At 32.2% G+C, this 20,266-nt stretch overlaps 1 protein-coding gene across 2 annotated transcripts in view; it reads right to left on the bottom strand.

Annotated features, from left to right (window-relative positions):
* Positions 1-20,266, bottom strand: part of LOC108740602 (myelin transcription factor 1-like) — a 35,003-nt gene that overhangs the window by 2,035 nt on the left and 12,702 nt on the right. The window contains exons 2-12 of one of the 2 annotated variants that reach the window (XM_018474974.2): positions 14,347-14,498; positions 12,843-12,882; positions 12,711-12,780; positions 11,204-11,288; positions 11,090-11,135; positions 9,089-9,199; positions 8,954-9,025; positions 8,330-8,576; positions 4,265-4,486; positions 3,307-3,557; positions 1,317-1,372 (exon numbers count right to left, since the gene is read on the bottom strand). In XM_018474974.2, coding sequence (XP_018330476.1) covers positions 1,317-1,372; positions 3,307-3,557; positions 4,265-4,486; positions 8,330-8,576; positions 8,954-9,025; positions 9,089-9,199; positions 11,090-11,135; positions 11,204-11,288; positions 12,711-12,780; positions 12,843-12,882; positions 14,347-14,498 — 1,352 coding nt within the window. Of the gene's footprint in view, positions 1-1,316; positions 1,373-1,416; positions 1,635-3,306; positions 3,558-4,264; positions 4,487-8,329; positions 8,577-8,953; positions 9,026-9,088; positions 9,200-11,089; positions 11,136-11,203; positions 11,289-12,710; positions 12,781-12,842; positions 12,883-14,346; positions 14,499-20,266 lie in introns of both variants that reach the window. The other variant, XM_018474973.2, reaches the window with a different exon arrangement.

Raw genomic sequence — 20,266 nt, 5'->3', positions numbered from 1 at the left:
GATACGAAATGAGGATCTCTCTATGAGCGACTCGAGTCTCTCGTTCAGAGATTCGAGTCTCTCGTTCAGAGACTGGATACGAAATGACGATCTCTCTATGAGCGACTCGAGTCTCTCGTTCAGAGACGCTAAACAGTTTTTTTGACAGTCTCTCTCAGCGACACCAGAGAGACTCGATGAGAGACGGAGACTCGAGTCTCGCTTTCAGAGACTGTGAGAGACTAAACATTTTTATCTCTGAGTAAATTTCGAAAAATCTTTTAAACTTTTAAAATTGTAAATTGTAATCAAGCACACTAACATTAAAATGCTGCAAAGAAAAAACCAAATTGTTGTAGAAATTAGATATAAATCATCTTCCAATTAAATCATCTGTAGATAAACTCATTAGATGTTGCTCGTTTAAAATTTAGATTTCTAGTAGGTCTAGTGTACAAAAGTCTACATCTAAAAGATACAATAGCGTAACAATAGGCTAGCAGAATGAACAAAATGCTACAGGCCACTAGCCTGAGGCCCAAGAGGTCGTGAGGACAGGAAGGAGGAACGTAACATTTTATAGAAAATTTGGTAAAAATATTAATTTTATATTTAATCAGTTTAAGTTACGTATTAACCAAATCATCAAGATTAAACACATTCATAAGGAAAAAATATCGCTCAAGTTATTTTTTTTGCGGGCCTCAGATGGTATATAGTTATACCGCTGAAATGATATGTAGATATTAGGAAACCATTTTTTCGGTAAATGGCGAAATATAAGAATTTCACAAAAAACCTAAATTCTTTTTTACCCCGACACTAGATTTTTAAACCAATATTGTACGACATTTATAATTTCTGAATTATGTCGCCAGAGGGTTATTAAACAGTTTGGTTTAATATTTTTAATTATTTCATTTACTGTATTATTATTAGTCCCCTGAAGTGTGTGATGCCCCCCCCATCTCTCGTTTAATTATGTCATTATTTTTCTACCATATTACGCCAGCTCCTTACTCAACCAAATTATCATCGAACACCCCCAAAACTTAAGACATTCAGTTTGAAGATGATTGAATAAACCGAAACGTAACAAAAAATATAAACTTGTTTAATTATTTAAAATTAACGGTCAGGAATCCAACTTAAATTGTATTTATTAATTTTATTAGTCAGAACATAACCAGACTCCCTTAAATCCTACTTAAAAATTACCAACGTCTCTTCAAGTAACTATTGTTGAAATAACGCAAAAATATAAATAATGTGTTTAGCTCGAAGCTCCCTCTAAATCTTTTCAATATAATTATAAAATAATATTGTGAAGCACCTACTTGTAAATGGGTTTTGGTTCGTCCGACCAAGGCCAAACCTTGTTTAAGTGCTCCACCTGAAAAGAACGGCCTATAAATATTAACTAAGTCACTGGCGTACCCTTTCAGTTTTCCCGTTATGACTTCAGAATATGTTTCGATCGTTTCCGCTATTTTTTCATCTGTCATCCTTCTGGGTTTACTAGCCAAAGCTGCATCATCCGGCTGGGTCCACTTTCGTCCACCCGGTAAAACAATAGGCCTCTGTAAAGGTGCCAAACCTCGAGTTGGCCTTTGTTCAATACGTCTTTGATATGCTTCATTTAATTCACCTGTTTCCTAGAACCACTCACAGTTATCAAAAAATTGTTCCGTTTAAAACTATTGTGAAGTATAAAATTTGTGCACGCAAAATAATAAAATGTAATCAATATGCTTATTGTAACCGAAATGAAAGTATAATCAAATGTATTTAAATGAAATCTTATTCCCTATTTTAGTCCAAAATCGCGTGTAACATCTTTTAATCTACTATGTGTTCCTGATCCGACGGGACTTGAACTTTGACGGAACTCTTGTAGAGAGTGGGTGGATCATCTTGCGAGTTTCGATGATTTAGGGAGCCGGATCATGGGTTCAATCATAATGAGAGGGTTCTTAAAAAGAAACCAGATTAAGACAAATCCCTGAATGTTTCAGTACGCAGGGTGGCAAAGATCACGAGGATCGGTATGGCACTCTGATACTGCGATTCGGAAGGCAATGGGAAACCACCACATTATGATCCGGAGTAAAACGTTCAACTACAGAAATTAAATGAGTGCGTCCTCTGAAGTAAAGCACTCCGGACGTAAACTAATTTCCCATTCGGATGTCCGGACGGGGACTACCTCGGGGATAAATGCAATAGGGATAGATGCAATATTTCACGAGTCGGAGCGTGGAATGTTAGGTCAATGAGGCAGGTAGGGAAATTGAAAAATTTAAAAGGGGAAATGGTTAGATTAAAATTAGATATAGTAAGTATTAGTCCGTTGGCCGTAGGCCGGACACTTAAGGAGGGGAGACTTTAGAATAATACATACAGGATCGGCGGAAGGTAATTGGAGGGTAGGAATTGTAATGCGTAGGAAAGCAGGGCAAAGTGTAGAAAGTTATTTATAAAAAAGCGATAGGATAGTTATGGTTAAAAATGGTTAAAAAAACTCGAAGCCGGTAAAAACGGTATTAGTGCAGGTCTACATGCCTGCATCATCTTACAGTGATGAAGACGTAGAGTGGTTTATGCAGTTATAGAAGACGTGTTAAGTTTAGTGAAAGGACAGGAAAACGTAATAGTTGTGGGAAACTCAACGCAGTTATAGGTGAAGATAACGACGGTACAGGTTCTTTTGGATTGGATTCATAAAGCATTAAGATCTCCCCAGATCAATATAAGACACTGATAAGTTGGAAGTAGCGATCCACGTGTGTATCCTGACAGTTTCGATAAATTACTAACGAAGAACTTACTGTTCGTATTTGGTCTCCCTTGATGCAAGACATCTCACCAAAACGAAACAGATAGACAGCACAAATTGACGGTTAAAGCTAACGTAATATTGATTGACAAATGCAAAAAAGGTAATTTTTTAAATTTACTTACGTTTACACATATTAGAAGTAGAAATAGGAGTAAAAAGGGGTGGAAGAAAACCTAGATTTGATTACAGTTTGCAAATAGTTGGGGTTGTAAGACATTTAGGGAAATGTGGAGACTTGCTTAGCTTAAGAAATGGAGGTATGGTTCCAACCAGATTGATAGTCCTGTGAAGATTATGATGGTGAAATAAAATAAAACTTATCAGGGTAATAGTACTCATTATACATACAATATACTTATAAAAACAAGGAAATTTCAACAAAGGATAAGATATCGTAGAATACTAAACGAAAAAATGAATGATTCATTATTTACTGAAAATTAGTAAATGCATTTATAGATGTATCTTATTTTATGTTTGCAACTAACTTTTTGCTGTTTCTCAATCCTTTCTTGTTCCCTTCGCATTTCTTCAATTTCTTCTTCAGTAGGTTCTCTTGGTTTCGGAGTACCTTGTTCTTCACTATCATGGGTTGGACTGAACTGTTCCAAGTCACTACCACCCTCTTGTTCTCCATCTTCATACTCAATATCCTCAAAGTGTTTACCTCCTCCTTCTAAAATGTCTTCAGATTCTTTGTCAGAGTGTTCGAATGCAAGTTCCTCTTCGTCGACTGATTCTATAATGCATATAAATGCAGATCCATTAACAGACCTTTTATGTTCCCGTTAATAGTGTAACTAAACTTCACCTACCCCAATTCAAATTGCAATATGTAACAGGTCGGCTGTTTGCTAGTTTTTGAAACCACATTTACTTTCAAACAGTGATAAGCAAAGAAGGACCAAGACCAAGACTGTCCCACTTTGCTTATTCGAACTAGGCTTTGGTCTTGGTCTAATACTTATCGTCTTGACCTTGGCCTTGGTCTTAGTCAAATACTTATTGCCTTTGTCTTGGTCTTAGTCAAATACTTATAGTCTTAGCCTTGGTCTTGCTCTTAATCAGAAACTTATAGTCTTGGTTTTGGTTTTAATCAAATACTTATAGTCTTTGTCTTGGTCTTAGTCAAATACTTATAGTCTTGACCTTGGTCTTGGTCTTAGTCAGAAACTTATAGTCTTGGTTTTGGTTTTAGTCAAATACTTATAGTCTTTGTCTTGGTCTTAGTCAAATACTTATAGTCTTGGTCTAGGTCTTGATCTTAGTCAAATACTTATAGTCTTAGCCTTGATCTTGGTCTTAGTTAAATGCTTATATTCTTGATCTTGTCTTTCAAGGCCAAGACCAATTTTACCCATCACTACTTTCAAAACCGCCCAAGTGGAATTTAAAATATTCACTTATTTATTCATATAATGACTACAACATAAAAATGTATCTTACCTACTCTGTCGCTAAACTCATCGTAATTTATTACATCCTGTTGTTCTCCTACGGATGAATCTGCTTTATATGAAAATGCCTGATTAGCTTGACTAGCTATTCTGGCTAACTGTTGCGTTACTTCTTCTATGGTAGACTGAATTGAAGACGGCAAATTGGATAATGTCATAAGTTGCTTTTGAACTTGAGCGAGTTGTTCTTCCAACGAAGTTGTTAATACTTCTGAAAAGCTCACCATAATTATTATAAATATGTAACCTACATATGATCATCAATAAAAATTTGGTAAAGTAAAAGATAAAAATGGGTGTAAGCAGTAAAAAATGATAGAACGAAAAGTGTTGGAAGAAAAAGAAAGAATACAGAAAGGAAATAGTGACAAATAATGTTGAGAAAAAAAAGAAACGAAATAGACGAAGCGGTGATAGAGAAGATAATGAGGATATAAGTATATAAAAACGATAGAAATGGTAAAAATAAGTAGTTAGAATATTCTGAATGGAAAAGGGAATACGGCAATAAATCATGAGTGTCTTGGAGGAAACTATGAGTACGGTGAGGGAGGATGGAATAGTCATCAGACGAAAAAAAGTATGGAAAATATCTTATAGAATGGTTTTGTTAGCGACAAGCTATGATGCTTTAAGAGGAATGGTAAGATTAGAAAATTAAACAGAGAAAAAACTGAAATAGTGAAATTGAAGAGGCAACGGGCAGCAAAAATAGAAGCAGAAAGTAGAAAAAATTAAATGGAAGGGTATAACAATAAAAAAGGTAAAAAATGTAACTACCTGGGATATACATAATGGGAGAAAATAACGATGATGCACATATAAATAATCAAATTGCAAATTGTAAATGCAGTAATGTGAATTGTTGCAAAATTATGCAAAAACGATAGGAATAGAAGAATAACGCTATTCAACACAGTAGTAAAATGTGTTATTTTCTATGGGGTTGGAAACTAGAGGTGGAAAAGATATAATCGAGTGGAGAATATTTAAAAAAAGTACATAAAACGAATGTTAAAAATTGGAAAACGCAAACCGGATCGTATCTTAAGAAGATAAACGAAATGAACAGGACTAGAAAAAGAGTAATCATATATGAGAAAAAATTTGAAGCGCTTAACGATAAATAAAGAGCAATTGATAAAATAGTAAAAATAAGCGAATAAATATAGATAATATGATAAAGAAAAGGTGTTATAAGGCGACAAGAGGAGAAGACATAAGAAGAATACAAAGATCGAAATATGTTGAAGGAATAAAATGTAGAATATGTTTCACGAGGCACACAAGGAAAAAGGAAGAATATTTCAAAATTCAATCCTGAAAAGGGTGAAAAGGGATGGAAAGATTTCTACGGAGAAGTTCTATTTGTGGTCAGATTTACTTTGCTCTTTGATATACGTAATTGATTAAAACCCTATTTAGGCATTTTATAACATTCAACCTCTGATGGGGTGAAAAGAGATTTAAAGCATCATTGTCATATAATCGCTCTCGAAACTTTTCAATATTGAGTTCATCACATGACAACTTTTTTGTATATACTATATAATAGTAACCAAGCCGCAACCAATAGCTTCAGCCGTCAATACGATTAATAAATTGATCATTTTTATTACGAAATCAGGTGCACCCGAAAACAAAACATGGTCATTTTCCTCACAATGAACCAGATTTGCAATACGTCTTCCTCATTTTGAAAAGTTTTATTTAAAAAATACTTTAGAGTTTGTGCTTTTAATCACTAGCTAGCTAATTCAAATTATCCTCCTTTTCAAAACGTTACGTAGTATAACGAATGAACTATTCTTTCCCATTTTTGGGATTATTATAATCAATTCATAAATTGCATTAAAACTATAAAAGGATTTGTAATTCTTCTGTTTTTAACATTCTTAATAAGAAGCAACTTAACAATTATTTTGATAAAAAGTAAATAAATATTCACATGAATAGTTCAGAGGCTTTTGTATCTTCCAATATTAGAAAGACAATGTAAATTTTTCATGCGATTCTTTCATATGAACTTGAAGTGTTTTACTTATTCGCAATGATTTATTTTATAAGAAAAAACACAGGGAACAGTTGTTTTCTGGTTTTATAAAAACATTTTAATAGAAACAAAAAATGGTGAACAGCTTTTTTTTACATTGTATCAGTAATGTTAACAAACCACTAAATTTTGTACACAATAACAAATTTCTATTTACAGTGACTAACGGTTAACAGTTATACAACAGTTTACAACCATCGTGTCTGCTGCATATAGAATCAAATTATGCCTTTAGGTTCGTACTAAAATATACTCGTAATATTTTTCTTAAACTGGACAGTAAAAACCAGTTTTTATGCAAATTTCTTGGAGATTGTATAGCATACGGTCAACAAACTAATTAATCCGATAATCCTATGAAACTTCTTAAGAATCTTGATTTAATAGGTCTCGGAAAGAAAAATGCACCAGTGGCGTGTTAGAAATCCACCAAAAGGATATTCTATTATAATATGGTCCTTTTAAAACTATGACGTGGTATAAGGATATTCGTAAAAATATATCAGTCAACTTTTCATATAAATAAATAATCATAAAGTAATATAACTCCAATAAATGTAATTTAATGCTGTTTAGATTCATTCAGAGTTCGGTTACTTTAGGACAATTTTAAGGATGTTTGGGAGGTAGGTCAAAATGCTACGAGACAAATAAAAATTTGGAAGAACGTTCCTCATTCAATTCTAAAACTCCTGTAAAAATTACAAATCGATTCACTAAACCGTTAAAAAGTTATTGAAATTTTAAAAGATTGTAATTTTACACGTCATTTTATGGAGATTCGTTAACCGAACAGAGTAAGTTTATTTTTATTAACAGAAAAAAAGCTCCGAGAAACTTCAAACTTTTATAATATGTAACTTGAACTGTGAAGAATCACTTTAGCGTAAGGTTATTCAAATTCACTAAATGGTTATCGAGGACAAAATGAAAAATTAGCTGAAAATCTCGTTTTTACTTGTTAAATAATGATAATATTTATAATTGTCTGAAATAAATGCAATTTTAAAGTGTTAATTATTATTTAAACATATGAAAAAGTTTTACGCTCATTATTAATAAAGATTGAAACTAAATATTTTTTTGTTTCGAAGTTGAAATCAAGGCATATTCACTGCCAAAAGTCAGTTAAAAATTTTCCATATTATTCGTTATTTCTTATTTTATTCAAAGTTTTTGGTCAAATTCCAAATTTTCTCTCAAACCGTATACCTTTTTTTAGTATAGATAGTATTTGTTTACCTCATGATATGCTGCAAAACCTAATTAATCACGAATTTATAATTTTATGTACTCTTGCCTCCGATTGTACCTCCCAAACATCCTTAAGAGAAGCATGAGATATTTTCAATATGTATATTATAAATTTTCGCTTGTGCAACAAAAGAAGAAAAAAATGCCAACAAAGAAACGTGTAGGTATTAATTGCTGTATTCGGTGAACGTTTTGCCTTACCTGTATATCAAAGCTACGCTAAAAAATACTACCGAAATTTAAATGAGCTAATTTAATGTAACTTTTTGTGTACCGAACATGTTTTCATAAATATCCAATTTTGTGCATTCTGCAGCACTGTTGTCTCAAAAGAAGGAAAGAAAATTGTCTTAGAATTTCTCATTTGGTTGACGTATCTATATGTTGATTTTTTTCTCTTACTAATTGTAAGCACACAATAAGTAATCAATTTATTACTTTCATTATGAAGTTAATTAAAACTACCTTTCTTTTGCTCTACGATTTTTCTTTGAAAAACAATGAAAACCGTTTTCTGCTTTTCTATCCGCATCATAGATTTTCATTATTTAATTTAAAATTGAGCATTTATAGTAATTCCCAATGACGTACACTATCGTTATACGCGCGTTTCAATGTTAGTTTTGATTTAATGTGTAGTATTAGGTAATTATTCTTATTCCATATACTAACTATAAGTACTACTTAAATGCAAGTTATTGTACTGCATCAAAAAAGTAATTAAATAATATTAAAATCACAAATTACCTGTAGGTCTAATGTCTTCAGATCTTGAAGATTCAAAGCTAACTGTTTTTTGATGTTCTCTTTCCTCTTCTCGTTGCTCATTGTAATCATCTCCATCGCTCACATTTTGTGAAAACTCTTGTTCTTCTAATTCAAAATTCTCTGTATTTTCCGACGGAATTGGACTAAGCGAATCAACAATTTGACCTTCATTTGCAGGCATTTCCCCTCCAGGACTTTCTATATTTGATTCCTCTTCTAAACTCTCCTACAATTTAACAAATAGATAATTCGAATAATTAGACCAAGGGTGAAACAATTTTATTTATCTAAAAACTACAAACCGACGTTTCACCTTTAAGGGTGGAGTTTTATCAAAGTCGATTTCTTTTACACTCCTAAGTTCTTCATTGCAAATCAAAAAATGTTCTATATATGTACAAGTTTGTATCTTAAGAGTATAAAACACCTACCTTGATAAAGTCTCCAACCATAGAGGAGAAATATTGGTTTGTGGTTTTTACATAAACAAAATTGTTTAGCCAGATTATTTAATTACTACTACAGGAGAAAGAAATGAAATTTAATTAGATGATATTGTATTCTATATATTTCTCAAAATTATTTTAAAACTATGAACTTTACCGTAACGTTATCCGAATTGGTCACATTTTTAGTTTCTTTTTTAGGAAGTTTCAAAGGATTGTATGGCGGATACTGAAAAAATTATTATTAATAATATTAAAGTAACAGTAATAATTCAATTGATGTGAGATTTACTTTAGGTAATTCATGTTCCTTTGATTTAGGCCTTGGTTTTGGTCCTTTTGGCTTCTGTAGAAATGTAGACCATCTTTTTTCAGGAGCGCTAATCTGTTCACTCTTTACTGTCTGAAAAACAGCACTTTTATTTTTCTTATAGCAAGAAAACTAGCAGTAATGGTAAAGTAGAAAAAGGAGACAGTGGTAAATATTAATTAAAAATTAAAAGGAAGACTCACCCCTAATTACCACAAAAAACTTTATTTGAGCGGACAGTCTTACGTTGATAATGCCCACGTATGAAGTGGGCGAAATACGTGTCCGCTCAAATAAAGTTTTATGTGGTAATTAGGGGTGAGTCTTCCTTTTAATTTTTACCAGTAATAGTAGTAATAATATAATGGTTTTCAGTGTGGGGGTCGTGAAAAATATTTAGAGGGCGTCGCAGAAAAAAATTGATTACATGTCAATTAAAAGCTAAGATTTTGATGTATCATAACTTAAAAATTCGAATATTGCTAATGTACGACTTATTTGGAACCGGCACACAAACAAGGCAATCATTTTCGTTATGATGTCGAAAATAGCTTCAGAATTGTCATATTTTCAAGATGTCTTAATCTCAAATCCAAGAAATTCAGATTGGCAAGAATTGGATTTTGAAGTTAAAAGATTTCAAAATCTTGATGTGCCAGTATAATTTGAGTATAAATTATAAGATGATGCCTTAGAAATGGCTACTCTTTTGATTGTTTTGTCCTTTTCTTTCACATATTGGTTCTCTCCAAAAGGCAAAAAATTATGCTTAGTGTGTTTTGAGATTCAGATTTTTAAAAAGTTTGACGGTATGACATAATTTTGAGGTCAGATTTAGAATCAGTCATCAATCGGAAATTGCGTCGTGACTGATTTAAGGTTCTCCTTTTTAATCTGTTATTATTCAAAATTATCGATGTTCCAATACAATTAAATAATAGAAGTTAACTCATCCTGAGTTGATTTATTGTTCTATACATACTCATTAATCGGGGGGAGAGGGGCAGAATCCTTTAAAATTTAAAAGTGCAAAAGGAGGTCGCGAACCAAAAATTTTGAGAAACACTAACCAAGTCCACCCGTAAATAATTTAACCTAACTCAACGATAAGAAACGAAAAATTAGGAGAAGTGGCCGATTTTAGGTATCTAGGAAGTCAAATAAGTCAGAATGGAAGGAGTAGTAGTGATATAAAGCAGAGGATACCGCATTGTCGAGTCGCCTTCAATAAAAAGAAGTCACTTCTATGCTCGCGAACGGTTAATTTAGAAATTCGAAAAGGATTGTTAAAGGCGTATGTTTGGAGCACGGCGCTGTACGGGTGCGAAACATGGATAGCGGGCGCGGCAGAAAAGAAAAGGTTAAAAGCGTTCGAAATGTGGTATTACAGGCGAACGATGAGGATACCGTGGATAGAGTAGGTTAGAAATAAAGAGGTAGGTATTAGAAAGAATAGGAGAACAGAACACTCTCTGAAAGTCAATAAGAAATAGGCAAGATAGGTTGGTAGGGCACCTTGTCAGGCATGAAGGTCTAGTCAGAGACTTATTAGAGGCAGAAACAGGAGTTAGGAGGAGTAGAGGTAGACCTCTATTAGATTACTGTTCGCATATTTTAGGAAAATGCGAAGATTGCTCAAGATAAAAAATAGAGTGGAAGTACGTGTCCAACCAGTCCTAGGGCTGACGACCTTATGATGATGATGAGATGATAACCTCAATGTTATATACCTAGTGTACCCAACAAGCCGTGCTTGTATACCTATGTATTTACTATGACGCAAAAAAAAATCATTCACTTCTCTGATCCACGTTACACTGAAATGACATACTTAAATTTGTACAATTTTTTATTCATCGACCTTACAAATTTGTTTAAACGTTATAGCAAGTGTTTAAAAAAGTCCCAATACCCCTAAATATCTTAATGTATCATAATAGGGTGTATTTGCTTATTAAGTATTTGAAACAGTTGAACACTTACCTCTAGAACTTTGGAATTTGATAAATCTACATTGTTAAAATTCACCCTGAAAAAAATTCGTTGTCAACAATCGTTAATATTAAAAATAGGCAGAAGTTCAATAGGACGAATTACCCTATGACGTCTTCTCCTGGCAAAAGTTCAGACTGTCCGGAAATAACTTCAGCTATTATTTCGTCAGAAACCTCTTGTGAACGTTCTAGTAAAAAGCAATAAATTAAAGTTAACAAAGCGATCCTCCCTGCAATGTTATCAATAGCACATATTCAATCATTAATAATATAATCAAAATTAGTTTTGAACCTAACGGGTTCTATCAGTAACATAAAAGCAATGACCCACAATCGTGAATATGTATATGACACGATTGAAAAAATCCAGAAAAGATTTTTAATATAAGTATAATAATATAATAGTATTCGGAATGTTGATATTATTTTTATATAGAAGTTAATTATTACAGAAGGTGCCTCGAAATAAAATCATGACAAGAGATCTGCAGAACAGGCGCTAATTAGTGCTAGGGCGATGTCCCAATTTTCTAACTAAAACAGCACAAAAACTATGCATGGTGTCAATATGGCTTCGTCAAGTATGTTTTGTTCATTTGAAAACTTATCTCTATCTCATGGTGATAAACTTATAATGCGATGATTTTACTACCTACAGCAGTCTTTCGATTTTTCAGTGGATCATTTAATAAGGACTTTATTTGACTTTAATTCTTATTCTGTTTCTAAAACGTCAATGTTGTATGTGGATTATTGAAACTAAAGGTTCTGAATACGAGAAACATCCAAAAAGTATACTCCAACTGAGGAGGTGATGATTTGAGGATATTCTATACAGGTAACTGCAAATTGTTTTAGATTTATTTCTTAGATACTTGGCCTATCTCCAATACAAATATTTGGGATATTCCTATTTCAAAAGGAAACAGAGAAATTTCAAAAATTCAAGGGCATTGGGAGAGAATCGTTTTAAAAAAAAGCATTGCATGAAAAGTAGTATCAAGGACAAAACGGACTCATGTGCATGCACGGGAAAGAGAGGGTGTTTCTACTTCCACCCCATCGTAAAGTTTTTGTGCAAGTGACCTGATCTGCGCCAGTTCTATCCCTCTGTTTCCCACACGTATAAATCTACGTCTCACTTGCTTTTGTGGCACCAACCCGAATAGTCTATTATAGTATAATGACTAATTACCATTCGGGAAGTGTCACGAGACTCAGGAAGTGATAAATAAAAAATTGAGGCTGTAATGAATTCAATCTGCAATCTACAAGATATCTGGGTTGACATTTTCTATTTAATACAGTTCCAAAAGTTTCCGAATCTCTGCTGGAGGCAAGTGAGTAATAGAAAAGAAAAGCGATTACTTTTTGTGTTTTTGAAGCCGCTTCACAAACACACTGTATAGGTACAGACAGGTTTTATGAAACGTCCTACGGTAGGGATAAAGATCTATGTAGGTCAAACAAGAATACACATTTAAAAGCAAATGGATTAGTCATTGATGAGTCGTATACCTAATATACAATAATAACAAATTGTTACAACTAACACACATACCTAAATGAGTTATTAAAACATAAACTAAAGTTATAAATACAATACTGACCAGCAATATCTTCATTTTGCAATTCTAAATTTCTCAAATTTTGTAAAACGACTTCTTTATTGATAATAACCTGAAAACAAGTGGTACATGTTTCTAATTAAATTAGTATTTGATATAGAATATTTGACTTACATCATCCTGTTCTTCGAGGTTATCATACTGTTTCTCAGTCCTGCAAGTAGATACAAAATTTCATACTAGGTGTAATTTAAAATCTCATGGATCATGATGTTTAGTTGTGCAGTGACAAAAGTATTCTTTTTTTCGCTGAAAACATTTGTCGTCTGACCGTGATCGTCTGCGGTTTATTTGAAACTATCTTCAAGTTTTGAATGTGTACAAAATGAATATAATAAGGTCCACCTTTCACAAATTTCGCGGCCCAAGACATTTTAAGATACCTCTAACTAGTAAAAGTCTATCTCAACAGAAACATAAATGTAAAAAAGGAATCAGGTTCGGCATAAACGACGTTCAGGAGTTGGCTTTGCCGTTGAAATCTGAACGAGTGCCAAGTTCCATGTGAAACGTAATCGAACTACTTTCTTTGATATTGAATATGTAACTTGGCAAGGTTAATATTGATCGCATTATACGTAATTTGATGATTATTAAAACTTGTCAAGCTATGAATTTAATATCAGAAAACGTAATTGGATATCACTTTACATGGAACTTGACACCTGTTGAGATCTCAATAACTTAACTCAACCGACAACCTTTAACTTATTGTTGGTTTGTACCAAAGTTGGCCCCCCATTCACATTATTTATTTCAAGCTACGAATTCAATATCAAAGAACGTAATTTAAAATCCTTTGTATCGAACTTGACACCTGTTTAGATCTCGACTTAACCCACAAGACAAATAAAGTCAATATCAATGAGCGTAATCTAAAACTCTTCGTATGGAACTTGACACCCGTTTGGATCTCAACTCAACTCAACCTACAACTTTGAACTTAGTTTGTACCAAAGTTGACCTCCATTCACATTATTTATGCCAAGCTGTGAATTCAGTATCAAAGCGCACGTTCTTTAAAACCATTTGTGTAGAACTTGCCACCCGTTTGCATCTCAACTCAACTCAACCGACAACCTTGAACTTAGTTTGTACTAAAGTTGGCCCCCTGTTCACATTATTTATGTCAAGCTATAAATTAAATATCAATGAACGTAATTTAAAACTCTTGGTATGAAACTTGGCACCCGTTGGCATTCCAAATTTTTGATAATAGCTTGAGAAGTATTGCAGATTTATGCACAAAATTTGGGGTCTTACTTAGGGGCAAAATTATAAGTGTATATAATAAGTGAATAGTTTTCGAGTTATCAGAAAGTCAAAAGTACCTCGAAGTGGTTCGTATACTTAATAATACACGTCGTTTTCTTCTCATCTCCGAACTTAAATTAACTCTTGATACCTTGTGTCTAGATTGACAATTTCTTTTGCTAATCATATCATGCCTTAAACATTTGCTTTAACTAATCAAAAGGTATAAATAGTACCTTTATTATAGGAACTTGCTTCGTTAATATTCAAGTGTTAGTTAATGATGTAAATAATCTAGTATCAAATTTAAATATATAATATGATAGGTACCTATATGTTAGATAAGATAAATTAAATCTCATACCTGTGAAGAACCAAATCAAGTTCATTTCCAGCTTCTACGATCACGTCGTGAACCTCCTCGTGAGCCAATCCAGCTGTAGGAATGCCGTTTATTTTCACGATGACATCGTCCACTAGTAAACCTGCTTCTTCAGCTAAACTGCCTTCTTTTACCTGTGCGAATAAATAAACATAAATTGAAGTCTAAAAATACCCTTACGAGAACGTATTACACGTTTGATTGTAATTTATAATGCCCATAAAAGGACATTATTGCTATGATTCGAACAACAGGCGCCAACAACCATAATAATATTTTCGTAAGGTTAACGACACGTTTATATTTTCGCATTTTTCTGTTTTGCAAATTTGTGTAAGCTGCACAGATTACATTATTTATGTCTATCATAAACATTAAAACCGATTCTGAAAGCTTTTTATAACTGTTTAACGTCAAAATGATTAGTTTATGATTTCCTTAAACAAAAATAAACTGAATATAATCCGTACCTATTAAAATTAGCTTTTTATTTTTTACACAGTTAGTTAAATAAATATGTTTATCTTTAAGAACGTAACGTATTCAAAAAATAGCTTTTAAAGTACATAGATACCTATGTAGGTATGTGGTATGAGTTAGAGCGACACCCGTAGGAAAAATTTCCATTCAATTTCCATTAAAAAAATGCCATTTAATTACCACTGATAATAATTAATGGTAATAAATGGAGAATTGCCAATGGGATTCCCATTCCCGAACTCAATGGGATTTCCATTGCTGAACTCAATGGAAATTCCATTGCGTTCCATTGGAACCTCATCAGCATGCCTTTTTTCNATTCCTGAACCCAATGGAAATCCTAGTGTCAATTCTTTATTTTTTACTTTTAATTATTGCTAGGGGTAATTAAATGAAATTCTTTTTAATCAAGATGAAATATGAGGAAAATATTAATTACATGACAATTATTATTCCAAATAATGTTTTGTTTATTAATTTTACAACTTGCTGTGACAATCAGCACGTTTCTCTCCGTTTTTTTAATAAATTTTAATCATCTCAAACCAGATCTTTTCCATTTTTAGGTATCTACCCAATTGTTTTCCCATTTAATGGTTTTAAATAGAATTTATAAATTTTGCATTGGTTCCCATTGAAAATCAATGGAAATTTTTCCTATGTAAATATTAATGGAATTATTGTAAATAGAAACAATTATTTTTCCATTTATGCTAAATGGTTTTGAATGGAATTTACAAATTTTCCATTGAATCCCATTGAAGTTCAATGGAAATTTTTTCCACGGGGAATTATTGTAAATGGAAACAATTATTTCTCCATTTATGCCAAATGGTTTTGAATGAAATTTACAAATTTTCCATTAATTCCCATTGAACTTCAATGGAAATTTTTCCTACGGGCAATATTTGAAAGACGCAGACGTTTGTTTCTTCTTTTCAAATACCCGTTTTGATTTCGAAAAATGTGACAATATTGAGATCGATAGGAAAAATGCTGTGGTCAAAATAGGTGTCTACAATTGATAGTAAAAATTGTAAAGGTGAAAAAAAAGAGTGTTTGTGTCTTTGCAGCACCCTTTAAAATTTAACGCTTTTTTTAGTGCGAACATTAACATAAATCCATCGGTACTCTGTAAACAAAAAGCTCTTTATTATCTATAGCAATTATTATTTTATGCAGTGGTTTCTCATAAAGAGTCTAAAAATTATTTCAACTTTTGGGTTATTCATCTTCGCTCGTATAACAAAGCAAGTTTTTTAAGTCAATATAATACAGTCGACTCTCGTTAATTCAAACCTGCGATAATTCGAACCTTTTTATAATTCAAAGTTATCACGAGTGAAAAAATCACTGCTACGTAACAAAACGACGCGTTAATTCGAAATAATCGGCGTCAAACACTCGACAATTCAAAGTTGCAGAGAGAAAGAGACAGAAATATCGTAAGTACATTTTGTGGCAAGTTCAAACTTGCATCATCGTATCATTAAGCCTTTGTTTTTGTTAGAATTAGGAGAAAATTTATGCTGTTCAAACTGCTGAAGTACGGAAAAGAACTACTTTAAAGGTGAATTTCCTCGTCTGGAAGAAAGCCTAGACATTTGGCTAAGACAGTGTAGAGGACAAAAAGTGTCAATTAGCGGAGACTTGTTAATGGAAAAAGCAAGAGTTCGCGTCTTCTCTAAAGATCAAAAACTTCGCGGCAAGTGAAGGGTGGCTTACAAATTTCAAAAAGAGAAAAGAGAGAAATGAAAATATTTATTTTCTCACAAAAATTTCGAACCATTTGATATTTCAAACACTCGAGTCCCTTGAGTTTTGAATTAACGAGAGTCGACTGTAATTATATGTTTAATAAAGATAAATTTGAATAAAACCTTCATTAGGCAGTTTTTCATATTTCGACCTATAAATTTTTATAATAATTATATATCTATGCGTTCACTACTTCAATAATATGGTCCCCCTTGTTTTAAAGTACGCAACTTTTTGAATGTTTGATGTTTTCTTTTATATAGTACTTTTAGATTTAGTCAATTTCTTTTAATAATATAACACAAACTACTTGTACATTTATGAAAAATTTAAAGTCTATAATTTAACATGCAGTACTCCTAGTTGGCTAAGAAACCCTAACAATAAATAAAAAATCTTAAATAGTGGACAATTCTCTGTCTAAAAAAATAGTAACGTCATATTCAGTAACATGTGCTAGATAATGAAGAAGTAATTGACAAAATTTAATAATATTTAGGTCTCGTTTATTTTGTTCTCTTGCTACATATATATTGCAACATATACAGTGTCTTACTGAAAATTAATTTATTTAATAAATTCAATTTGTAAAGAGTGAAATGAGAATGAAATATTGCTAAACTATCTCTTTTTTTACAGAAAGTTGCAACCACTCTACAAAAACTTTTGGTAAGTGTGTACACATTTTTCATGTNCCGGCTGCACGCACGAAAAAACATGACTCATGCGGCGTTACCTCGCTCTGAGGCGTTCCATTTAAGGCTTGAAGTGCAAGCGAGAGCGCGGAACGAGCGACAAAGAGGCACAATCGGCCTCCGCGTTCGGCAGCGTTCGACATCTGTCTCTCTCCTACTTGAGTGAGCGATGCGTCCGCGTGGACAGCTGCTATACAATAATACATTTCCATTTACCTCCTTCTCTATATCCATACAAAATATCTATCAAACAAATAAAATTAAAATTTTCTTTTGAAAAATGAAACCATTCCATCAGTATTTTCTTGACGTTGTCACGTTCAACTATCGTCAGTAAACCGACTTTACAGACAACAGATTTTTGATTACGAAATCGAGAAAATTATGAAAAGGGATTATATGATATATTAAGTGTTATCGCTAATTTCTTAAAAATAGAAAAGAAACATCAAATGCAATTGTAAAATTGGATAAATTCATCATTTTTAACGACACCCCGAGAAGAAAAAGAGTTCCTTTTTGTCTAAAAGTTGAACAAAGATTTTTAGTTTTACAACCGAGTATTGTAGTCTATGGTACAGTGTCGTTTCCTTTTAATTATCAACACTCGTCAGAAACTTCATAAATGGTTTCATTTTAACACAATCTGCAACCATTTTAACTGTGAAAACTGTGGGAAATGGGTCGTTTTTAATCTCGAAAATACATCAATTTGATGATATATTAAAAACGTACAATCAACAGTTTAGTTTTTATTTTAACCCTAAATTAAATCAAGACAAAAAATAATAAAATAGTTGGCCTACAGAAATTGTAGGCCCTATAGACATATCAAATTAAGGATATGAAAATTTATTTATGAAATAAGTCAGTTGGTTGTTCTTAAATTTTCATACCCTTGTTAATTTGATATGTTCAGGGCCCAAAATTTTTGAAGACCAACTTTTTTATAAATTTTCGTATTAAATTATCTTGTGATTAAACTAAAAAATAAACAGTTGATTGTACGTTTTTAATGTTTAAACTTACGTGTTTTCGATTTCGAGTTTGAAAACGACTCATCTCGACAAATGCCAATAATTTTTGAAAAAGCGGCGCCGTGTCATCGACTCATCACGAATTTTCTTTTGTTCCAACCTCTAAGTCGATTTTTAAAAAATTAACCAACTAACTCCTCTGGAATTGATGAAAGATGATTAACATTACAGTCATAGATCTAGTGAAGCAACTGATTAGCGCACGGTACTTATAAGACAGTGCTCATGATTACATTAAAATCGTAAATGTAAAAGCATAATTATCCATTTGTGTAATATTTCTGATGTTTTTCAAAATGGTAGCTGTCTAGATGTAAATCGTTATATTTTAAACTTGTTTCCCTATATTTTAACATCTTATATAATCTATTTACAGTTTATGTACTTTTGTGTTGTATATTTCATACCGAAATAAGCATCAATGCAAATTCACAGTTAAAAACGTTGTATGCCACTGGGGTTATTTATTTTTACAACAAGTGAAAAATTGCCGCTTTAGTTACGTTACATTAAAATTAAGCAGTCAGTTGAAAACTGCATACAAAGATATTTTACTGCAACTTCATTATTGTGAGAATACTTGATTTGCAACAAAATGTTTAGGTACGCCTGCAAAATACAAAATTGAACTTTTGCCAATGTCGTAATCTTTTCATGTCGATATATGATGATCAGAAATCCGATAGCGTAAAGAGGACATGGAATAAAATATAATCTCCATATATACTATCTCCATGCAAGGACTTATCCTCAATTAAATTGCGATAGGTAGATAGTTATTTAATAGAAAGTACAAAACAGAGTCTTATTCTAAGGTTTTTGTTTTGACAAGTTTCCGAGCTTTATTATAGGTATAATATTTAAAAGAGTAGGAGCATCTCTAATGCCTTATTACCTTCTCTTCTTCTATTTTATTTTATTTATTCTTAGGATGTATTATGTTCGATTACAGCTTGTACTATTAAACGAATTTTGGTGCCAAATATTTCCTATTAAGTACGTAATACCTACATCCCGAAAGCTCGAGGAAGTTTTTTAAAGTAAACACTCAACTTTCCTTGTTTATATAATACCTCCATAAGTCACTACCCTCGAGACTATGCAAATTTTAAAATAATTAAAATGTGCTTAAAGCATGTGTTTTCGTTGTGTTCACAACAAATTTGAAAATATTCTGCAAAAGCGATAGATTTGGATTCTAGAATATTTCGAAAGGGAACTCTGCAATATTCCATAAACTATAAACCTATAAAGCTTAATACTTATTCAAAACCATTGAAAGCTACCAAAATTTGTCGTTTACTCACAATGCTCATTAGTGAAATACAATGTGCTTAGTTTTATTTAATTTATTTAAAAAAACATCAACGAAAAAAAAAATTCGAAATAAATCGCGTTCAAAACATTCCGGACCATATTTTGGAAGAAATGCGGAATGGGATGAAAGTAAGAAGTGTTTAATTTGTGAATTTTGTTTGCATATACTGTAGTTAATGTCAATATTTAAATGTCCCGAGCGGGAATTATTATGTAAAATTAAACAAAGTAGGTGGGTACTCTATTAAGTGGGTTGTAATAAATTTTATTATTTATTATCGCAGTAAATTTAAATAACAATATATATATATATATGGATGTATAACAGTTAGATAATTGATATGATCCGGTAACCGAGAATGCTATCTTCTTGATACCGTTATTTTTTAATTTAAAATTTATATTATTGTGGTACCTACTTATGATTAACTGGGTAATATACCAACCTAGGTTACCTATTTACATATATAGTTACATATATGTCTCCTAATTAAGTTAACTTCTCATTAAAATTTCGCAAATAAATACGAAAGAGGGAAAGAGCGAATATAAATATGGGAGACGAAAGATTAGAAGTGGCTGATTTTAAGTATCTAGAAAGTCAGATAAGTCAGG

This window comes from Agrilus planipennis, unplaced genomic scaffold (genome assembly GCF_000699045.2).
Source record: "Agrilus planipennis isolate EAB-ADULT unplaced genomic scaffold, Apla_2.0 scaffold250, whole genome shotgun sequence".
Taxonomy (NCBI): Eukaryota; Metazoa; Arthropoda; class Insecta; order Coleoptera; family Buprestidae; genus Agrilus; species Agrilus planipennis.
The sequence above is the reverse complement of the archived record's forward strand: the minus strand, read 5'-3'. Positions and strand labels throughout refer to the sequence as shown.